Below are 20,495 nucleotides of genomic sequence, written 5' to 3'. Positions count from 1 at the left end.
TTTCTCCCCCTTGAGCTTTATGACAGTCTTGAACAACAGAGTATGACAAAGGGATCTATGTGACCTCTGAGTTTAGCTTATAAAAATGCCATGTTCTTTTACTTTGTTCCCTTGGGATACTTGCTCTTGGAACCCAGCTACCATCTGTGCGGAAGCCCGAGAAGTCCATGGAAAGGTCTGTGTAATAGGAACCCAGGCACTGGCCCACAGACCTGCTCGGCTCCAAACCAACAGCCAGTACCAACTTGCTAGCGATGTGAGCGAACCATCTGAAAGTAAACCCCCCAGCCCCAGCCGAGGAGCCTGTGTGGGACAGAGATGAATCATCCACTAAATCCCACCCACATTGCAGGCTCATGAGCAAAAGAAATGACTGTTGCTGTACCAATGTACTAAGTTTTGAGGTGGGTTTTTGGGTAGCAACAGATGGCCAAAACACCAATCCAATCCAATCCAATTTTCTTTTCCGGAGGAAGTATGAATGCATCCAGAGATGGCCTCTTGAACTCAGGCTGAATCCCAACCAAAGCTGCTGTTTCTCCCCGACACAGTCCATGCGCATGCTAGGCGTGGCCGTGCTGAACGAGGTGATAGTTCAGGCTACTTGAAATTCTTTCGAATTCTAGCACTGCACCCTGGTCTGGAGAGTATCTGGGCATGCCTCTCCATTGCGACCTTAAAGAGCACAGCTACTAGCCTGTTGACTTGAGTTCCAACAAATGGAAATTTTATTTTTTCTCTCAGTGACCAAACCTTTATCAGAATCTGGGTCCAGAAACTAGGTTTTTCCTTATCACCCCTATTCCAAACCCTGGCTTTTTTTCTCAGCATAATATACTGTTTCCACTGGCCCTGGGGTCCTGCAGCTTCTGCTACTTATCTAAGTCTGTGACTACGTTCAGGCCTCCTTGGCGATGACACACACCTTCTTAAATATTTTTCTATTTCTTATTACGGGGGAGGCAGTATAGTGTAGTGGTGTAAAGCTTTGGGGAGACATAGGACATGTTTATAAGTTCCCTAAACTTACTTTCAAAGTATATTCTGAGGATTAAAATGAAGTGACATATGTTCAGTGTGTAGCACCTTATTTCCAGAATTGTTGCCTCATTGGGTACCTAATACTCTTGCACTGCTTTAAGAAACAGAACCTTTATGGTTGGGCGTGATGATGTACCAGCCATGGAAACCACAGCTCCCTGCTGCCTTGCAGATAGGTTAGCCAATGAGATGTAGGCCAAGTTGTTTCACTGGATGGGTGGCTGACCTAGTTGGGAGGCTCACCCCCATGCTGGCTCCCTCTTTTTCCTTCTTATGACTATCACACTGGAGCCGGATACAGCATCTTGGATCCTGTGACCACCCTGAAGGCAGCGCCACACTAATGGAGGTGGGGGAGTTAACAGGAGCCCAGATGACCATGGTTACCACACCAGCTGGCCTCTGTACTCTCATGTGTGAGAAAAAGCCAGTCTTGTTTAAAACCATTTTACTTTTTGTCTCTAGTATTTGAAGCTGCGCTCATTTCTTAACTGGTGCCCATAATAAGTGCCTGACGAGATGATTGTTCCCTCTTCACATCATTTCCCTAATTCCGCGGGACTGTCCGTTGTGACCCCCAGGCTGATCCTACCAACCTCATCGGCTGCTCAGTTGTCCCAGTTAAAACAGGAAGGGAAATGCACACTGCAGCAGACTCAAGAGGTATATTAATGCCACAATTAACCAAGTTTTTCTTTAGTTGGAACCACAAGGAGCAATCTTGCTGCCCATTGTTTGTCAATGTGCTGACTAGTTTTTGTGACCTGCAAGGACACATTCTTATTCCAGGAAGTTTTCCTATTATCGACATGTTGTGAACCTGCCAGTCAACCTTCTCTAACTGTTACAATGTCAAGGTGTAGAAAATGAAATGAGAATCAAAAGCATGAAGCCCTGACCAGTAGCTCAGTTGGTTAGAGCATCATCCCAATATGCCAAGGTTGTGGGTTTGATCCCTGGTCAGGGCACATACAAGAATCAATCAATGAATGCACCGATAAGTGAAACAACAAATTGCTGTTTCTCTCTCTTTCCTTCCCTCTCTCTCTAAAATTGATTTAAAATTTGTTTTTAAAGAATCAAAGGCATGAAGAAAAGTGAGTAATAAAAAAAAAAAAGAGGTTTTATCTCTAAGATTTTCCTAAAAATATTTTTAATTCCTCAATTTAAAAATATTTTGTAAGGAAGAAAAAAGACAAGACCATGTAATAATATATTTTAGAAATATAGAAAATCTAATTAATTTTAGTCTGGACAATTTTGTATAAAATAGGTCCAATACTATAAGAACTTTTTGAAATGACGTTGCTTAAAGATGTATATGAATCAAAGAGTGTAATTCTGAAGGTAACAACCCTTTTCATAGTCATAGAACTTAAGTTAAAAGAATTTTCCTTTAGAAGGATGCACAATTCACTTCTTTACTCTAAGTCATCAGCATTTTAGTAAACAAATATTTTATGTCCAAATAGACATTTGTTCTAAATACTGATATATATATTAATTGCGTAACTAATGTAGAAGATATTCTTTCCTCCTATCTCATAGTGCTTTATTTGTTAATTAAATTTAGAAATGCTTTTCAGTCTATCACTGCTGAATAATTTAGCATACAAACATGTATGTAGTTATTTATTTTTATTAAAAGCCATGGAGCTGAGAATAAAATAATTCACACACATATATATGTATACTTGACATGAATAAAGCCCTATGTCAAAAAGGAAAAATACTGTTATCTATATATTATTCTCAGCATGCAAATTAGGAGAAAAAACCTCAAGCCTTCAGTCAGTCTCTAAACTTTGATAGTTTTGCAAATAACTACCAACGGGACTGTTTCTTATATGAGGCTTGCAAAGTAGAATTTATATGTTGCTGGGACAAAAGCCAAGTGATAAACATGACATCTGATGGTCTTACTGATCTCCGGAGGAAATACTTTACACTGCTTGTAAAATGAGTCTAATATAGCGGAGTTTGTTTTTTACATTATTCTCACTACGCTTTAAAAGAAAGATGCACACATACTAAATGACTACCAATCTACCAGATGAGTTTTTAACTTGTCGAATAACCACCGTCCCCGCTCTTATCTTTCTGGAAGCTGGCATTCATTAAACTGGCAGACTTCTCACAAGTTCCTGATGGGAGGGGTAATTTCAGGGGTTTCACCTAAGTCACAGTAATACAGTGATTACTCTCATCGATTGCTTGGTTTGCATACATTCATTTAGTCCATCCATGATGACCAAGGACTTTAAAAATAGGAGGAATATGCTTTTTGTAAAATGTCCAGTTACTTATTTCTAAGGCATCAAAGGCCAGTGGTGATAATGTGATGCAACTCAGTAGTATGATTAACGGGGCCCTCTGTACCTGATGTTCAAGTGTAAAAAGAACCCATCCACCTTGGGTTAACTTAAATAGTTCAACATTATATTTCTAATCTTGTACAGAACTGAAATTAAAGTATTCATGTTATTTGTAAGCACTTTGGCTTAGGAATTTAACTTCTTAAAATATCATTTCAAAATTAGCTGAAAGCATCTATAGAGATGGTAAAAAAATGTTTTATTTTATATAATTGTATGGATTGTTATCTCATGAAAATAGCATATAATTTAGAAAAAGTCATAGGGCATAAAACAAAACAAAACAAAAAGCTCACCCGGTACCTACAAATAACCACGCCCAAAAGGACTAAAAGGAAAGTAAAATTTTGGGTCTAGCAAGACAAAGGCAAGGCCAAAGAGCCACTCAAAATAATAATAACCATAATAATAATAATTGGTTGTTTGCTTATGAAATTATTAATAACCAATTTGACTAATTCCACTCCTCAGTTATATACAGTGACTCTTCTGGTTATTGTAAGATTTTTTAAAATGTAATCTATGAGTGAAGCTACTCTAGACTGCCTAAAGTAGATACTAAATGGAAACCTTAGAATTCATCCTGCGCGTCTCCTGAGTGTGAAAAAGCATCATGCGTAAATTAAAAAAATTTTTAAATTTCAATCTTTTACCCACACTGAGAATTTTAGCAGTGTTTTTCAGTATGAAACCATGTCTCATCACTCCACTATATTCAGGATTTGTACTAATTCTGACAGAAGTTTAAACGAGAGTCTACATTTTATGTTTATTCAACAACATAGGGCCTTCTTTCAGTGCTGGTGCAAACTGGTAGTTTAAACAACCCAAATAAAAAAGCAGACAAAAGTATTTTTTAAAGCATCCATTTATATTGCTGGAGCTGCGACGGTGTTAGTAGAAACATCTGTCACTCCAGGGATATCAAGGTTGATCCATGCTGTGTGCTCATGTTTGGATGACAATGACCTTCCCAGAGAGAGAAGTCACATTGCTAAGTTAAGACAGATATTTTTGCATACCTATTAAAACAAGTTTCCTTAGGAGTTCAACTAGGCAATGTTATTAACCTAGTGGGCTTAAATTGAACAAAAATTCAATGAAATATATATCTTTAAGATATTCTAAAGTCAGATTTTGCCTTGATTGGCTACCCAATTCAGGCAAATTAATGAGATTTTTATGAAGAATAATCTGAAACATTAAATTAAGATTGGGTTTTAAAACAGTCTTGAAATAAATCTATGAAATAAATTTATGAAATGAATCATAAATCTATGATACCTGTTGATTGGATAGTAATAAAAAAAAATCACAGGGTGCTAGAACTGACTGTTGACTGTTTTTACCCATACTAATTTCATATATCTTGCCAGAATTAACTATATTTTTTAAAAGTACCTTGTATACTGTGCAATTATATAAGTTAGTACATTTTTCAGATATAAACTCAATGACATGTTGCTGAAGTTGGCATCTTCTGGAATTTGAAGTTATTTGAAATACCGAATGAGAATATTTTTATCATCTTATAAAAGCTGCTTCATCAAAGTGCGGTTCCAAGACCCTTATACTTCCCCAAACTTATAAAGTCCATTTTTTGATGGGGTTGGGTGAATGAAGTTCACAGTTCAAAGCGTTCAGCAAAGATCTGAGCTACTACAGAAAGAAAGAACTGAGATTTGTCTGACAGTCAAGCGTTGATGAGAAACAAACTTAAAGTAACCAGATAGGCAGAAATGGTGGTTCAGAAATTGGCAATGTTGGCACAAGTATCTGAGAGTCGCTGTAGACCACAAGTTGAGTAAGGATATGTAAAACAGCAGTGGAAACAAAAATGCCATATTAGGATGTCCCAAAGAGAATGTGACAGATAGATCTGTTGCAGTCGGATCCAAAGCTCTGTGCAGTGCCTGGGCAGCAGAATAGCAGTGGTTAAACACAGCCAGGCAGTTCTGTCTCTCACTGTGTGCGAAGACCTCCCCGGTAGGGAACCCTGCCTTTAAAGTTTGGGCATGGTTCAGGAGGCATGTACGAGTTAAGGGATTCTGAAAGGGAGGAGGGGCCAGTTTTTGTTGCACGTTAAGGCAGTCTTTCGAACACTGGACCCCAAAATTCAGCAGCAAATGTCTGGTGAACCTCATCTCCCCTCAGTTTACATGTGAGGAGTAAAATAAACAAAGCTTTTATTCTTTGTTTCTTTCCTGGAATAAAATATCAGGTGTCACAGAGGACCTGAGGACTGCCCATTTGCTAGATTGCTTTAAAGGTCAGAATTTGAAAATCAAGGATTAAATGGAGATTGATTATACAGAAGCGGGACTGATAAACAGGCCCGTCTGCATTTAGCGCCACTACCTCTAGCTCGAGGATTTCAACAAATACCATGTAGAAAATCATGCAGAATGTCATCCCTGATGGACTGATAGTGACCTCCTGGAGGGCTGCGTTGAGGAGGTAGGTCATAAGGCTTGTCCCAGCTTTGCAGGAAAGAAAACTGAGTGCGACGAGTGACATCTGCCACAGGCACAGATATTTCCTATTCCCATTTTGTTTGCTTCAGGTGACCTTAACGATCTCAGAGACACACACAGGTGACAGATGACGCCCACTGCACACACTCCCTACCCACATACCACGTGCAAGGGAGCTGAACTGAGAATAAGCATGAGCTTCGAGGAAATGAGAACAAGCAGGTGATTTTAGCAGAGAAAGAAAATGTTTGCTCTTTCATTGAAGATTCCTGTTCCTCTGAGAAGCTCCCAAGAGTGACTCAATCTGGCCAAGGTGGGTCCACAAGTCACCAAACCACATCCCCTCAGGACTGTGGCATCTCACGGTGCCTCCTGGCAGGTAGGAACGAGCCTGCCGACCTGCGGGAATGGTGTGCACAGTGAAACGCCTGCTTTGTTTGCTGCCTTTTCCATGACACACTCGCCTTGAGAAAAGTTCCTGCAGTTGACCTATCAGAGCACTTGACTAATCAGAGGAAATTATCCAAAGCTAATTAGGTAACAATGTGACCCAGAAGGAAACAGAGATAAAACAGCTTCCTGATTCGAACCCTGAGGAATGAAGCAGAAAGGTAACAAGGAGGCAGACAGCTGGCTGGGAGGCTGCAGGCAGAGAGAGGCTGGCTGCGAGGAGGGAACACCCTTGGATCATGGGCTCCTCCACCCTCAGCGATGAATGTCAGCCAGGCCTTTTCCTCCGACTTCTCCCTAGCACATTCTTCCGAGTACAGGGGATGCCATCCCTAGGAAGAGTGGGCGTTGGAAGAAACAGCAGAAAGTTCTTGTGTCCATGTTGATTTAAAATTAATTCAATTTGTATCCTCTCCATCCTCTGTTGGCGGTCCAGCAGGCTCCCCCTGGGGGTGCTGCTCTTGGGAAACACGAGCACCATTCCGTTTTAGGGTTCATTGTCACTGTGAAAAAAACAGAACGATAGTGTATTTCCAAGAAGCTATAGAGAGAGGGTCACTCCACTGTGGAGGTGACTCGAGAGCACAGTCAGCAAGCCAGCAGCGTCCCGTTTGCAATGTCCAAAACGAAGTTCGTTTAGGATTTCATGTTTGATCCCTGAGAAGAAAATCCATGAAGGCCAAGAAATAATCCCTAACTGTTGTTCTAATATCCTTCCCTAGTGCTGACGTGCAGAGAACTAGATGGAGTTGGGGGTTCCCTCTTTAATTCAATCTAATCCTATTCTCTATGAATAAATGCCAAATTGCCTTTTTCATTTTTATTTTTTCCTTTTTAAAAAAATTTCCATGTGTTGCTTTCCCTGAAGAGTTTGTGGTCCTGGTATGTTTTCAAAAGCCCATTTTGTTCCCATCCATGGGATCCAGAGGTACCTTCTCCATGTCACTTAGAATCCAGTCATCAGGCATCCTGGGGTGTGAGTAGACATAAATCATGGGCATGGTATTTGGACACGACCATGCTGGCTGGCTAACTGGTATTTTTGTTTCTAACTTGGCTTATCTTTGCCACATATCTGGCTCTGTGGCTTTTTCCCAGTAGGACCGTGTGCCACCCAACGCTACTAGTAGGCCACTCGACCTCTCTCTCCTCTGTGTTTCTTTTCAGTTTGGTGCCCCTTCACTCATATCCTAGCACACCTCTACCTGAAGTGACCTTTGTCTCCACGAAGTGCCTGAATATTAATAACCAACAGGACCTGGTGTCTACTTAGCTCGTAGGCGTGTAGAGTCTGCAACAGACTCTGTTCTTCTGACTCCCACTTCATTGCTCCTCTGCTCAGTGAAACACCACGCGTTTCCAAAACCGGCTCTGAAGCAACTTGCTCCAGGTGGGTAGATCCACGACACAGGAGGGAAACACTGGGTGTGTGTGTGTGTTTGTGTTTGTGTTATGAAGATGGGTGATAAGCAGGGACAGTCAATGGGAAAGGAGGGGAAAGGCAGACATTGTCAAAAGGACAACTTCTGTGGCAAAACTTACTTAAAATGGAAATCTAATTGAAAATGAAGACTTTTTAAAATCTGAAGAGTTGATGTAACAGCCCACTTCACTTAACTCGCCCTGAACAATGCTAAACTGGCCAAAGAGGTTTCATTTCTTGGAAATTGGGTGGTAGCAAGATAAGACTTCTAAGACCCAGAGTTCATCTCCACAGAGCGCAAGTCTCTGAATTGCATGTTCTTTTGTGGTCTTACCTTGAAATTTCTGCTGCTCTAAGCTGAGTATAGAACCACGCTGGCTAGGAATGGACACAATGGCTCTTTTGTCCACAGCACTGGTCTGTGTCCAGCAGTTATAATAGAAGTGACTTTTAAAATTAATTATATAACACCAATCCATATTCATTGTTGAAAAAATAGAAAATACAAACAAGCAAAACAAAAACATTAACAAGCTCACTACAGTTAACATTTTGCCATTTACTCTTCCAAACTTTTTTCCTGTGATAGTGATATATATTCTTTTTGTACAAAAATGAGATCATATTATGCATATTGTGCCATAATCTGCCTTACTCACTTGGATTCACCCATAGCCATCTTTCCTTGCTAATAGATATTAAGTATCTTTTTAGTAGCTACAGAGAATTCCTTTATCTCACTAGACCAAAAAATATATATATATATTTTTACCCATGCCTTTATTTCCAAATTTTAGTTGTTATTTATTAGAAAATTGCTCCACACTTCCAATTCTTAACCTTTGCATAAATATCTAGAAGAAGAATTACTCGTTTAAAATATATGCAATTTTAAAGCTTGACTAAGCCTGCTGTGAAATTAGCCTCTTCCCTAGAAATTCTGTATAATTTACCTTCTCCCAACACTTTCTTTTAGGGAAAGAGCCTTTCCCTACATCCTCTTCAATACCAGATATTATTAATCTCAATTTTTTGTAAATCTAATTGTTGAAAATAGTATGTGTTTACCTTTACTTTTTCTTTGAATTTTTGTCTTTATTATTAGAAAGAATAAACACCTTTTTTGACACTCTATTGGTAATTTTAACTTATTTTTCTTTGCTAATATTTAAAATGGGACAATTATATTTGATGTTAGTTTATGTATTAATCGTATTTTTTAATTATCATATATAGTATAAGCAGTTTTCTTTAGTTTGTCATTTTCCTTCTAATGTTATGTATTGTGTTTTTTTGAGGTACAGAAAATTTGAGTTTTTGATGTAGTTAAGACTATCATTTTCTAATATGGTTTCTGTGTGTCATGCTTTCAAACTAGTCTCCACCTTAAAATTATGATGTTATTTACCTATACTTTTCCTAGATTTTTTTTCTTTATCTTTAATATTTTAATTTATCTAGGGTCTATTTAAATTTAAAGCGTGAGGTAGAGTTCTAAATCTACCCCCTCCCAAATGTTAGTTGTCCCAAGACTATTTATAGTCTTGAATAATTGAATAATCCATTTGCTACGGAATGCTACATTTATAATATATTAAAAGTCTACATACACTTGAGGCTATTTTTTATTATTTAATTGCATTCAATTAATAATTCTTATTTGGTTCTGGGTGTACATAGCCTTAATTATTGGAGCATGCTCCCTTAAATCCTGGCTCCTGCCCCTATCTCTCACCTGCTCCTTTTTCTTTATTTAGAATTGTCCTGACTATTTATGTACAGTGATGCTTCCAGATGAAATGTGCGTTATCTCTTTAAGAGACTGGGTTGAATTTAAAATAATAACTGCTACATTGCTGAATTGTTCATTCAGGAACACAGTATGTCTCTCTCCATTTGTTTAACTCTTTTAGGTCTCTCAATTAAAATTTGAACAATTTCTTTTTATATTACCCATGTATTTTTTGGTTATGTGTATGCCTGGGTGTTTCACATCTTGAATTGCTTTTATGGTAGTACTAATGCTAGTAAGTATTACTATTTGGCTTTTTTAGCCTAGTAGATAGAACACAGGGTCAGATGGCCAGAGCTTGAACCAGGGCTCAGCTGTGTGACCTTGGGTAAGTTAATCTTTCTTAGCCTTAGTTTTCTGTTCTCATCTCTTCTGCAAACATACATAATAATACCATGTAGCTTACAGGGTTGTTATAAAGAATAATTAGGAAATGTAGGTAAAGCACTATGCCCCCGGCCTAACATACAGCCACGTAAATGCGTTCTTCTTACTTCGAAGATTTTCTACACCAGCAAATAGTTGTCTGTTAAACAGAGCTGGAACATTGCTTCAAATGTCCAAAGCCTTTAAAAACCCTCTTCCAAAACAAACTTTTCAATTTCTGAGCAGAAAATGTGGTTTGTTTAGAACACTCTACAAGCATTGTGAAGGCCTAGTCTGTGACACTGATCACCAACCAGAACCCATGTACTTAAAGCACCAAAAAGCACAGGCGTTCATATATGGCACTTCCTACTATAGCTCTGTGGACCCCGAGCAACAGGACAGACCCTGCGACACATGGGACAGTCCCAATGTGGGTGCAAGTTGCTTCAGCTGCAGGACTTTATGTCATTCCTCATGTTGCAACTCTCACCTGCAGACTTCACCATTAGGCTGTTAGTAAGTCAGCAACCTGGATCTGGCCTACCATCTGAGCCCAAGGGCATTTCTCCCTCTCACGCTCATTCCTTTATTTAGTTAGATGTGTTTCCTGCTGTCTTTGTGGCTATTTATCATCTCTGTGAAATAATCAAATACGCCCAGACGTTTTAAACTCTGGCAAATTCTAGAGTTCCCTGTTAAAAATATCTTGGCAAACTGCCACAGAATTGCAACAAATGAAATAAGTGATCTTGCTTCAAACCTCTATTGCTTGCCTTGATGTTAATTTGTAAGGTCTTCGTAACTTATTTATGACAGTGGCATCAGTGAGTAATCTTTCTTGGAGCATATATAGGTATTTTAAGAACATGGGACAGCTTTCCCAAAAGCCTGTGTAGTAACAGGCCTACGAACTGGAAAAACAAATTGAATTGATTAAAAAGCATCATCTAATTATTTTTAAGAAAGCACTTAACTGGAATGCTACCAGTTAAATGAGGACAGATGCAACTCTGACACCTTGTTTCATAACTGCTCCTTTGTTGCAGTCGGGGTCAGATAAGCCATCTTTGTTCTCCTGACCACTTTATCTTGTAACAATCCCTCTTTATGACCACAGGTAATGTTCCCTCTCTCTGAGAAGACGGCTATAAACCTACGCTAAACCTTCCTAGCCATATGATGCTCTCTAACTTGGTTTTAGGAGAGTGCGGAGTTCAGTTTAGCACAAAGTCACGTAACAATTAGATTATGCTCCCTTTCTCTGTATCAATATAATGTCCCTCTCCTTCCCGAAAGAGGCCTGGCCCCGGGTGAAATTACAGAGGTCGCGCATCTGGCTAACATCAGAGTCAGGCCCAGAATTAGTCCAGGGCACATAGATCGTGCCCATAGTGTAGACATAGTCTGGGCCACTATTCAAGTAATGCTGTGGGTTATTAAATTTAGCAAATCTTCCTTTCCCCCTGCCCCCACACACCTGCATTTTAACAATGTTACTTGAGGTTATCATTTTGTAGGATTATAAACTGTTACTTTGTATCCCTCAAAGTACTTAGATTTGAGGGAAGCCAGTTGGCACTTAACAGTCAATACTTTTTGACTTATAAATGACTTTTGAAGGACTAGAGAGAAAAAGAGGAAAGAAACTCATAAACAAAGAAAATAATTGGAAGTGGCCACAGAGATTTACTTGAGTGGAGAGGCCAAAACAGTTCATACAAAAATGTCCATTTTCTTGCAATTAATGGTTCAGGTCTTGTCAAGGTGCACCAGATAATGAACATATCATCCGCCAGGTACTTTCATGTATTAGCCACATGGTAGCTGGGTTGCTTGCAGCTAAGTGTTGGGTTTTTGTTTGCTCTTTTTTTGTCTCCAATTTGTCTTATTATTATTATTATTTTATTAATTTATTTCTTGTTACAGATGTTTCTCCTTTTTTCCCCATTGACACCATCCTCCTCACCACCCCCCCCCCTCCAATTTGTCTTTTAATTGATGGACTATCTCTTTTATTTTAACTAATTAATAAAAGAAAATTAAAAATGCAGTTTTAAAATAAACTCTTCTCTAGATTAATCTTTTTCATAAACTGACTGTATAAACTTGCACAAGTCATTTAACCTCTCTGAGTTCCAGGTTTACTCAGATGAATTATTTCATTTTTAACTGGTTGTCTTGGCATGATGTAGACAATGTCAGACACATATTCGGTGCTCAATAAATATATTTTGAAACATTACATCAACAACTGTACTTTCTCAAAAAAAAAAAAAAAAAAAAAACAAAGAGAAGGAAAGAAACAGGAAAAAATTCAAAACATACTCTATTAAACCAACCTAGATTTTCCTGAAAAATATTGAAGTGATTCATTTTTATAATGTCATTGAGCTCCGACATGAATCAATAGAGTTATTACAAAACCAGAACAGGTATACTGTTACTTACCTTCTCTGACTTAGTGAATTTCCTGGGTAACAGTACCTAGGCATTGGGCACATAGCAAATGCTATATAAACGTCTTATCCTTGTTATTAGTGTACTTACAAAATTATAAATCCACTTGGAGGAAACCTAATCTAATTTCCCCCCTAATCTTTCCCAATGCTGTTACTTAGTAAAAAATCATCACTGTTTTCAACAGGCATAAAGGGAAAGAAGATGGCCACTTGGCTAATACTTGGAATTGCTTTCTGTAATTGTTCACGTAAGCACGCAGAGCCGAAAACACGAAGCTTTCAGGAAACTGTCTGACTATAAAGGCCGCGGGAAGAAGGAAGAGGCTGGCTAGCCTCTGAGCACCATAATAAAAGGACTCTATCTTTCTTGCTTTTTATCATTATCTAGTGGCATTCAGGAAGGTGTTGTGAGGATGGGGGTAGACAATGAGGGAGTGATTCTTTAGAACATTTAAACAGTAATGAAACCAACTCAGTGGGTCTGTGTTTTTGTTATCACTGTGCGCTGCCAATGCTTCCCAATGTCAGTGATGAGATTCTCAACTCGAAGGCGGACCTCTCCCGCGCCCCGCCCCACCCCTTGGACACTGTTTCACTGACACCGTCCCCAGTGCCTCAGACAATGCCTGGCACATAACAGGTATGAATTACAGGAAGAAATGTTAATGTGAGAAATAAGAATATAGAACTCCGCCTCCCCTACAATTCCCTTGTCTTTTCCTACTGTTTTTTTTTTTTTTTCTTTTTTAACACAAAAACCATAATATAAATTTCCCATTTACGTTGTACATCTCTGGCCTTTATTTAAATCCTATGAAAACTTTTAGATTCCACAGCTCAAGGAAAAATGTCCCTTCACTGAAGATAAATAAGGCTGGCCAATGGGACATGTGGGAAAAGTCTGAACGACCTGAGGTTAAGGACCCTAACAAGAGAATTTCAAAGGGTTGAAATTTCTGCACACAATGGGGTACATTAAGTTTAGGGTGGTAACCACATCAACTCCTTTTCCCCAAAAGCACAATAGACAATGTATAACAGAGCTTCTATGTCAGGGTGACCTTCTAGCATCAAGAAGGGCTGAAGTCTGTAAATAGATTCCAGAAGTCTTGATAGCAGGAGGATGAGGAAGTGTTTTCCACTAAGGTCAATCTTCAGTGACTATAATATACCTTTTGAAGTATTCGAGTCTGCGTAAATGGTGGAGGAAGGGTGACACATTGGTAAAAGCCAGTGGGGAACTTTGTGGGTAATGAAGGGTCAAAGTAGGTTAATGATTATAACAAATGTACCACTCTGGTGGGGGATGTCACTCCTGGGGGAGTCTGTGGATGTCTGGAGGCAGTGGGTATATAGGAAAACTCTGTATCTTCCTCTCGATGTGCTGTGAACCTAAAACTGCTCTAAAATATAGTCTTTAAAAAAAGCCAGTTGGGGAAAGGGGGAGAACTATTGTCAGAGCACAGAATAGTTTCATTCACACAGTGGTGTAAGACTCACGGAATGGTTTTTTTTTTTCTCTCTTATGATCCTGTGAAACTGGAAGAACAGGTGTCATTATTTCCATTTTCCAAGATGAGGAAACTGCAGCTCAGAGAGTTACAGTGACTTGTCTTCATACAAGGAACAAATGACCTTTCAAGACCGGTCTTAAAACTAGACTTCTGATTCCAAGTCCAATGACCAATACGCTCTCCACCTGTGTCTCAGGATTAGAAAGCTTTTAGAGAACAGGACAAATCTTATTTCCATCCTAGATTAGATTCTCAAAAATTGGAAAGACCTGGGATTATGAACCCTAACAAGGGACGGTTGAAGTCTTTGCTCACATTGTGGTGCAATGACTATAGGATGGTGACCAGATCCAGTAAAAGTAAATGCTACACCCTGGCTGGTTTGGTTCAGTGATTAAAGTGTCAGCCTGTGGACCAATGAGTCGCAGGTTCGATTCTGTTCAAGGGTGTATATCTCCGTTGATGTTCGGTCCCCAGCCCCCTGGTCGGGGTCCTGCTGGAGGCAATCAGTCAATGTGTCCCTCTCACATCAACATTTCTCTCTCTCTCTCTCTCTCTCTCTCTCTCTCTCTCTCTCTCTCTCTCTCCTTCCCACTCTATCTGAATATAAATGGGAAAAAAAAAAATCTCGGGTGAGGATTAAAAACAAAAGTAAAAGCTTCATCAGTTATCAGCGTAATTAAGACGGTAGTAGGAGAAAGAAATCACAACGGAAAATAAGAATTATCCCAACTATAAAATAATCCAAACTACATGCTTATCCTTTGAAAAACTCCAGACTGCTAAAAGGACTATTCTGAAATTACCAGCATTAATGGGCTTATGTTAGTAATGGAGAAAAACCAAAAGTCTCTAGATCATTCCTAGAAGATCAAACAAATTTGTGACTTCTCAGGATCAGTGAGATTCAAAAAGAAGTCACCAGGGAAACCAGGTGCAAAATAATGCCCCACCCAACAACAGCCGTGCCTGGGCCTTAGCCCAAAAGACAGTGGGTTCATGCACATCAATTTTAATGTATTAATTATAATAACCAATGCTTATTGAGAGTTTATTTTATGCAAGGCTTTGTCCTAAGAGCTTTGTACTTTTCTTAGTTTTTACTGAATAAAAATTAAATTTGCTTTGCAATATCATAACACCCTTTGAAGTAGCCAGGAAGTGCCCATTGGCACCAGACTTGGGACTAGCCACTCTGGTGCTGGCTTCACAGGGAAGGAGAGAGGAGAAGGCCTGCAGTCATCCTGCGAATTTTAAAGCCAGATAGTTCTGGACCAACAGAGGAATGTAGACATTCCTTTTTAAAAACAATAATTTAGCCTAAAGCAGGTCTCCAAGTAAGTTAAAGAGTTTTGGCTTACAGGTAGAAATGAGCTAGAGGCTGTTTCTAAGACCAACCTTTCAATATTTCAAAAATATGATTTCTAGGAAGCTTTCTTCATCATATAAGTCTCCAATGTTAAGCTTCTTCAATGCTGTCAATCATTTCAAAAAACAAGAGGCAGGTATATGAAAACCACTGACATTTCACATCATTTGACAGTGCCCATCAGAGACACAGTAATCAGATAGTTATAGGGTTTGGGTGGTGACTTGAGCCCTATACCGAATATACATAGTGGCTCTCTTTTAGTTAACATAAAAATGCAGGGGAAATATTTCTTTGTATTGTCCTTTGTGATACTCCACTAAGCATTGTTTTTCTTTTGTCTGGTTAATATCTGGTGTCTCATTTAAATAAGACAGAATCTTTTCTGAACCAGCAATCAATTTTAACATGCAAATACCTGGTGAGGTAGCAATAGGTGACATCTGCGATAAGATGTGGACTCCTGCATCAGAGCAGAGGTTTGCTCAGTAAGAGTGTAAGGGTTTGCTATGAGGACGAATATAGAATGGTGACTTCTTAGGTGAGGTTTAGGGGAAGATGTTAATATGGGTCCAAAAGACAAATCTGTGACTGCATCAATAATCAGTGTTTCCCTGCAATGCTGGGACCTGGGACCCGAGACCCGTGAAGATGAGTGACTGCACTCTGGAGGCATTGACTGTGACTGGCACAGGACCTCTGGTAACAGGGAGGGAGAGACGGTGGGCAGTGTTTATCCTGCTCTGAAAGTTTATTCTGTTTATTCCGACAGAAGTGTAATGTCTCAGTCACGGGTTCAGTCAAGTTCTCTGCTCGCTGGTCATCTCCAGTCACCCTCGTCAACAATTCTGTGCCTTCCAAATCACAGCAGCACTGGGGGGAGCAAGTCCTCGACTTGTTGACCGGTCACTCATATTCCCTGTCGGCACTTCTCATGTCCTGACCAGCCAATCCTCTTGTCAAAAACACCCCCAAAGATAATAGAATTTAAATGAGATTGTGGACTGCTAAGACACCAAAGCCCCAATGCACTAAAATTTTCTATCAAGCAGAGCCACCTAGTGGTAGGATGAAATGTTTTTTAAAATTCTCATTTAATTTGTCTTCTATAACAATCTCATCCAGGTGGGGTTTCCTTCCTTTCTTTCTTCCTCCCTCCCTCCCTCCCTCCCTCCCTCCCTCCCTCCCTCCCTCCCTCCTTCCTTCCTTCCTTCCTTCCTTCCTTCCTTCCTTCCTTCCTTCCTTCCTTCCTTCCTTCCTTCCTCCCTCCCTCCTTCCCTCCCTCCTATCTTTCTTTCTTTCTGTTCAGTTTACTCACTCTTGTTTACAGCTACCCACCTGGAGACTATCATCTCCATCTATTGTTCTTACCAAACACCTACTCATCCAAGATAAACAAACTTAGTCAAGTTTTATGACAAAAACAGAAGCCGACTTAACAGTCAGTTGCCATCTCTTTAGAAGGGGAAGAAAATCAATACTAAATTATTTCTTCAGGTAAAGAGTAACTATTTACTTTGTGCCTTTCTATTCTCCATACCTCACACCCTTTCTCCACCCTGCACACATATGCAGCCATGTAAAATGTCACATAAAACTTACAGGCCCAGAGACGGGGAGCAAAAGTGCTTTTACTGTGGTCTCCAGTGCCCTCCCCTATACATATAAACAGAAACTAGAAGTACCTTGGGCTGTGGTTTGATTCTTTTTCTTCTTTTAAAGTAGGTAAACATTCGCTGTTGCCTAGGACAGAATGAAAGCAAACATACTGTTAGTCCCTGAAATTCTGTTTTCTGTCTGCAAAACTCAGTTGAACATCACATCCCCCCAGTCTGTGTGGTTCCTTGTGCAGAGATGGCCTCGCCAGGGAGTTCCAGAGGTTAAAAGATTAATAGTGGCAAGGCTCTTGAAACGGGAAAAGGCACTAATAGCACAGAGACAAGACTCCAGTGTGCTTCTGCTCTGTTGCAAAGGGCACAATTCATCACAGCTTGGTCATTCAGTCCCCGAGGAACCCCGCCGTGCCTCCAAAAGCCTGGATCTGCATGATTCAGGAAACACACTGGAATAAAATGGCTTCACCTGAGGTCCTGATGTGCCAACAGAATGGTTTCAATCAGGATGCACCGTCAAAAAGCAGGTGAAGTGGGGAGCAAAAACTTCTTAAAGTCACCAGAGTTCTTGCCTGCTGCACCACTGGCATTTTTAAGGGAAATAAAGAACCATTGGCTCTATCATCTATGCCTCAAAATAGCTCTGTGTTAGTGGCAAATTGAAATGCCTTTTCCCCATGTTATGCTTTTAGTGAGTGTAAAAGGATCATGATTTTGTATTAAAATGATCTCAGAAACAAAAGGAAACACACCAAAAAAAATTTTTTTTTTTAAATTCTCACCTGAGGACACTTTCCATTTCTCTTCAGATAGAAAGAGGGGGCGGGAGAGACGTTGAGTGAGAGAAACACATCGATTTGTCCTTAGGATCCTGACCAGGGCTGAACCACACCCAGGTATGTGCCCTTGACCGGAATCAAACATGAAACTTTTTGGTCCGTGGGCTGACACTCTAACTGCTGAGCCAAGCCGGCCAGGGCCAAATACACCAAAAATGTAAGAGAAATCATCTTCTGTGTATGCATGTTACTTTTATAGCTAAACTAAAAACAACAAAAAGAGCCTACTTTAAGGGTTGTCTCAATGACCCACTTTTTTCCTCAAATGCTTTCCAGAGCCAAGTGGTACAAGTCAGTGGAGTGGTTCCAATCTTCTGGAAAACTCATCTTGACAGGCCTCTGGTACTATAAGTCTAATAACAACTCTTTGAATTAGAGAAACTTTATTATAGACTATTGAATCTGACAGACCCCATGGTATTTTTTTAAGATAAGTGTTAAAAACACAAATGATATGACAGTATAAATAGTTGGTTTTATTAATTTAGTCTGAGCATTAAAAATAACATTGACTTTTGCCCTGGCCGATTTAGCTCAGCGGTTAGAGCATCGGCCTGCGGTCCAGAGAGACCCGGGTTCGGTTCCCGCTAAGGGCGCGTACCTCGGTTGCAGTTAGTCCCCGGCCCTGGTTGGTTGTGCGGGTGGCGGCCGCTTGATGTGTCCCTTTCACGTCGATGTTTCTCTCTCTCTCTCTCTCCCTCCCACTCTAGCTGAACAAAAAATGGAAAAATGTCCTCAGGTGAGGATAAAAAAATAATAATAATAACATTGACTTTTAAAAATCAGAAAAAGACAATAACAGCTGTCATTACTTTTAAGTCCAAATATTAATTTAGTGAAAAGTAAGGAACACATACTACAATTACTGCCAGATATCAATTGACAATTGTTATATGGGAATATTTATATTACTATCTGTGTTAGTGCTGTCCAGTAGCTCTTTCTTCAGTGACGGAAATGTTCTAGGTTTGCAGTATCATATAGTAGCCACCAGCCACTAGCTCCTGAGCACTTAAAATGTGGCTAGAGTGACAGGAAAATATTATACTTTTTTTTTTTAACTTTAATTTAAATAGCCACATATGGCTATTGTCTCTTGTATTGGACAGCACTGATCTATGTCAATTACATTTGATAAAGTTTATAACCATATACAGATTAAAATCATAAATCTTTAAGTATAAGGTGGTGCCAGATGCTAACTTTTTTCAGATAATTTGGACTCAGATTTCCTTGCTTGAAAAAAGACCATTTTTCCATGCTGGCCGGTTTGGCTCAGCAGTTAGAGCGTCAACCTCCGGTCCAGAGAGACCCAAATTCGGTTCCTGCTAAGGGCAGGTACCTCGGTTGCAGTTTTTCCCCAGCCGTGGTTGGTCGTGCGGGTGGCAGCCACTCGATGTGTCCCTTTCACGTTGATCTCTCTCTCTCTCTCTCTCTCTCTCTCTCTCTCTCTCTCTCTCTCTCCTTCTCTCTCCCTCCCACTCTGTCTGAACAAAAAATGGAAAAATGTCCTTGGGTGAGGATTAAAAAAATAAAAAATAAAAAAAAAAGGCCATTTTTTCCCCCCGAGAAAGACCATTTGAAAAACTTGTACAAAAATAAAAACGAGTGGCAGCGATGAGATTATTGAACTGAATATTTAAGTACGGTCAGACCCAAGTGCATGTTATCTGCATGTACCAGAGTTTGTGTGGACGGGGTTCACACTGTCCCACTCCAGATATATGGGGTGTTTTCAAAGCTGTGACTCCTTCTCTTAATGGGGAGGACAGAAAAAGCAAGTTACCACATACCATTTCTGTTCATGTTGTTCATCCATTTATCAAGCTCTTCCATCTCTATTTCCATAACAGAGGGTGTGTCTTCCTCAAAAATAGGGCTAGAAAGAGAGCAAAATGCTTGTTGAAAGAAAAAAAAACGTGTGGTGTGCTAAATTTCTGCAGGGGAGCCTGGAATGTTGACTGTGAGGAAGATGAACTTGATTTGGTGTTTTACTCTCCAGGGTAGACTGAGGTGTGCCCTGTTCAAATGCACCAAACTCTAACAGGACGAAAATAAAAAAAAACAACCTTGACCTATCACTGATCCAAAAATGGGCCAAGAGGGAACCAGGAGGCTCTGCTCCCATGAAGGTACAGGGTTGAGTTCAAAGGCTTCTACACGGAGGCTCCTCCAGGGAGTTGCCACATTTAGCATTTGGCCTTGCTTAATTTCACTTCCCTTTCTTTGGGGATTTTGATCAGTGCCTCCAAGTCAAGAGGCCACAGTCAAGTTAAGGCTTGCATCACCTCTCCTTTCAATTCTCATGCTTTTCTGTCTTGGAGAAAAGGAGCGTTTGCTTTCAGAAATGCACTGCCCTCACTCGCCAGGGTTTAGAGGTCTAGAGCACCCAGTTGGGGGAAAGAAGCCCCTGGTTAATGGAGGTGGGGCTGAGGAGGGGGACCACCAGCTCTGAACAAAGGAGTTACACCTCGTATAGGAAGCGAGCAGTGTCTGAGTAAGGCTGCTGGGGGTGGGGGTGGGGAGCAGGCAGGAGGAGGACACGGGCATCACTCTAGAACTTTCTTCTGTGGTGAATCTTGTACTTCCTTTTCTCCCCATCTCCCCTCCCTCCCACCTTTCTTCCTCCCCGCTCTATTCCTCTTCACCCGGGCTCTTCCCTTAATACTAAATGGAAGTATCGAAGTATTGTCCCTGGTGATAAAACCTTTAATCCAAATAAATGAGCTGATGTCTTTAAAACACACCCAGGGTCCGACTATTTAACCACTATGCAT

General features: G+C 40.1%; 1 protein-coding gene across 1 annotated transcript in view; it reads right to left on the bottom strand.

The window, feature by feature from the left end:
• Nucleotides 1–3,612: 3,612 nt before the first annotated feature.
• Nucleotides 3,613–20,495, bottom strand: part of TMEM154 (transmembrane protein 154) — a 48,463-nt gene continuing 31,580 nt past the window's right edge. Inside the window, exons 5-7 of the mRNA XM_036242001.1 lie at nt 19,512–19,597; nt 16,952–17,009; nt 3,613–6,843 (exon numbers count right to left, since the gene is read on the bottom strand). Of these exons, the coding sequence (XP_036097894.1) occupies nt 6,828–6,843; nt 16,952–17,009; nt 19,512–19,597 (160 nt within the window). The 3' untranslated portion in view covers nt 3,613–6,827. The remainder of the gene's footprint in view (nt 6,844–16,951; nt 17,010–19,511; nt 19,598–20,495) is intronic.

Source organism: Molossus molossus, unplaced genomic scaffold (assembly GCF_014108415.1).
Source record: "Molossus molossus isolate mMolMol1 unplaced genomic scaffold, mMolMol1.p scaffold_m16_p_4, whole genome shotgun sequence".
Lineage (NCBI taxonomy): Eukaryota > Metazoa > Chordata > Mammalia > Chiroptera > Molossidae > Molossus > Molossus molossus.
This window is presented reverse-complemented; position numbering and strand designations above follow the sequence as displayed.